Source organism: Hippocampus comes, unplaced genomic scaffold, assembly GCF_001891065.2.
Source record: "Hippocampus comes isolate QL1 unplaced genomic scaffold, H_comes_QL1_v1.1 scaffold310, whole genome shotgun sequence".
Lineage (NCBI taxonomy): Eukaryota > Metazoa > Chordata > Actinopteri > Syngnathiformes > Syngnathidae > Hippocampus > Hippocampus comes.
The window spans coordinates 830,663-833,293 of record NW_017805990.1 but is presented as its reverse complement, the minus strand read 5'-3'; the positions used below and the strand labels follow the sequence as shown (position 1 = coordinate 833,293).

At 38.7% G+C, this 2,631-nt stretch overlaps 1 protein-coding gene across 1 annotated transcript; it reads left to right on the top strand.

Annotated features, from left to right (window-relative positions):
* Window positions 1-909: 909 nt before the first annotated feature.
* On the top strand, window positions 910-2,221 carry LOC109528956 (ATP-dependent RNA helicase DDX18-like). The gene is made up of 3 exons (XM_019892046.1): window positions 910-1,078; window positions 1,453-1,635; window positions 1,721-2,221. The coding sequence occupies exons 1-3, from the start codon at window positions 973-975 to the stop codon at window positions 1,993-1,995; spliced, it is 564 nt and encodes a 187-aa protein (XP_019747605.1). The 5' UTR covers window positions 910-972; the 3' UTR covers window positions 1,996-2,221.
* The last annotated feature ends 410 nt before the right edge of the window (window positions 2,222-2,631 follow it).

The following is a 2,631-nucleotide window of genomic DNA, read 5'->3' as shown; positions in this document are numbered from 1 at the left end:
ATAACCAAAATAATGTCTTTCCTTTGTTTTGGTCTAAAGAAGCACAAGAACATTAGGAAAATGTTGATATTTAATAAACAGATCTAGCGTATACTCCATGAATTGCACCTTATTAAAAGTAGTCATTCCGTGTCTCTTGTGAATTTTTTCACTTTTAAATTATCCTGCGGGCCTGATGTTTGACATCTCTGCTATACAGTATTTGCCATACTCAGATGTCAAGCCGCGGACGCAAATACTGTACTGCAGTGCAAATAATGGAGCCACGGCTGCCATCCACTGGAGGCCCGAGCCCAAGTTTTAACTTTACTACTTTATTGAAGTTTCAATATAATTTTAAGATGCAAAATTGGAAAAACAACAACCCGTGACGCCATGTTGTATGACGCCATGGCAAATGACGTAACACGCACGTCCCAGTTCTGCCAGTTCGTACATTTGATGCACTTGTGTTTCCATAATCTTTTATGGCGCTAACATATTGTAGCATAATCTTTTTCTATGTTTGCCCTTGCATTTTTTTCCTTTTCTTCTCCTTTATATTCATATATTCTGGACATCTTGATGTTATATTGAGTGATTGTTGAAATTTGTTATATATTGTATTTGTACTGATTACTGTACTCCAATTGCATCTAATGTTCTACTGTTGTATCTTCTGCATTTTGGATTTAATTTTTAAAAATCTGAAAAAAAAGTTCGTACGCTTGTAACCTGCACTCTCGAACACTAGATGCACTTCAACTATGTGTACACTTAAATCGTGGGGTGTAGTGTGGCATTGGGCCGTAGTTTTTCTTTCTTTCTTCTTTTTTTTTAATTTTTTTTTACTTAAATCACGTTCTTAGTATTTTCATAGGGCATTCTGGACGTCACCTAATGGGTCCTTGATACATTCAGGCAACTCTAAGGTTGCGCCGTGAACAAGGGTCCTCTCCTGCTGACTGACACACGTGTGTGTATGTGGTCAACATGGCCGATTTACAGATGAAGCTTCTCCGGAAGAAAATACAGAAAAGAAATGAAAAAAACAAAGAGCGCAAGTTACTCAAGAAGCACACATTGGACGAAGAGTCTGGTTAGTAGTGATCGTCAAAATCTGATGTTTCACTTCCTGGCGGTGACTATTAGCTTCGTTAGCGTTGTTAGCTTGTCGCAGCATGATTTCTAATCGTGATTATAAGTTGCAACAAGTAAACATCTCATAATTTCAGTGGTAAATGACCATCGTACTGCCCGTAATCAATTTTATGATGTCGTTGTGTACTTATGTAATGAGATGTTTTGTATACAGCTAGTTGTGTGTGGTTTTAAAATTTCACGGAACCAATACTAACAAAAGTAACTTTTATTGTATTCAAACTGTGTATTGTAGATACAGCAACAATGTAGTTGAAATAAAGTACATCATTATTGTTGGAAGTTCACATCACGGCTCAACGTTTTCCCCAGTAAGGTCAGAAGGAGTGGAGGAGAAATGCACTCAAGAAGCATGTGAAGCTGAGACTAAACTCGTCCAGGAACAGCAGAAGCAGGAAGATGAGCCAGTTGACGTTCCTGCATCTGCCCAGGGAAACTCTGTAAAGCAAAAGAAGAAAAAGAAAAGAAAGGCGCCTCTCACGGCTGAATCACCGGGTAACAGAACTCGAAACTGTGAGGAACAATTGCACTAAAAATGCACCATTGCTGTTTTTGCTGAAATGAATGTTATAATCCTTAGCTGAGAAAAAGGTCAAAAGTATGCACCAAGTAAATGGGCAACATGAGATGGAGGAAGAGGAGGAACCTGTCAAACCACAGGAGCAGGAGGGGGATGTTGAGGATCTACCTGAGCTACCGTCTGGCTTGACAGGTATATATGTCATTTTATTTTATTTAACTTTTAAACCCTCATTCAGACTGTTCACTTGTGATTTGGAGCATTTTCCAGCTGGTTTGTGGGAAAAAGTGGTGAAATTGTGCTTTGCTGTTTATATTACATGTGTACATTTTTGAAACTTGCAAATACTGATTTTGCCAACTTTGTAAAGGTGACAATATTGTAGCGATGTAGCATGCATAGTTTTAGACATGAATTCTGATGCCTTAAAGTGTTGCCCTTTCAATGTTTCCATCATGAAATGGGTGTCAGTCAAGGCTGACATGAATTCTTGTGGTTGTCTTTGAGATGAGGAGTCACCCCTGATTCCCCTGATAAAGCCTGCAAGTACATGTTTTATTGTATCGTTAAATGTAGGACTGAAACTGCAAGAATGTTTTAATACTAAATAGGTCCAGTTTTTTTTTTCAATTGATCAATCTAATTGAAAACATTTTTTTTTTAAATCCAATCCTTTATTTAAAAACTGCACATTTGAAATTGGGAGAGCACAAAATTGCACAAACAGGTTGCTCAATGAACATTGTAGAGCTCTTCACTCATTTCATTTTATGGTAAAGTATGTCACCCGCCCTCAGCATACTGAGTCAGTGCAGTTTGGAAGCTAGCTTACAGGGCCTCAAAAATAGTCCATGCATGCATCGTAGAAATGGATGTAACTTAATTTTCATGCCAGCGCAAGTCTTGTCTTGCGTGTTTGGAGCTGTGGAGTGCCTCTCTGGGCATTCGAGCACCCGAGTTGACTCGCCCCC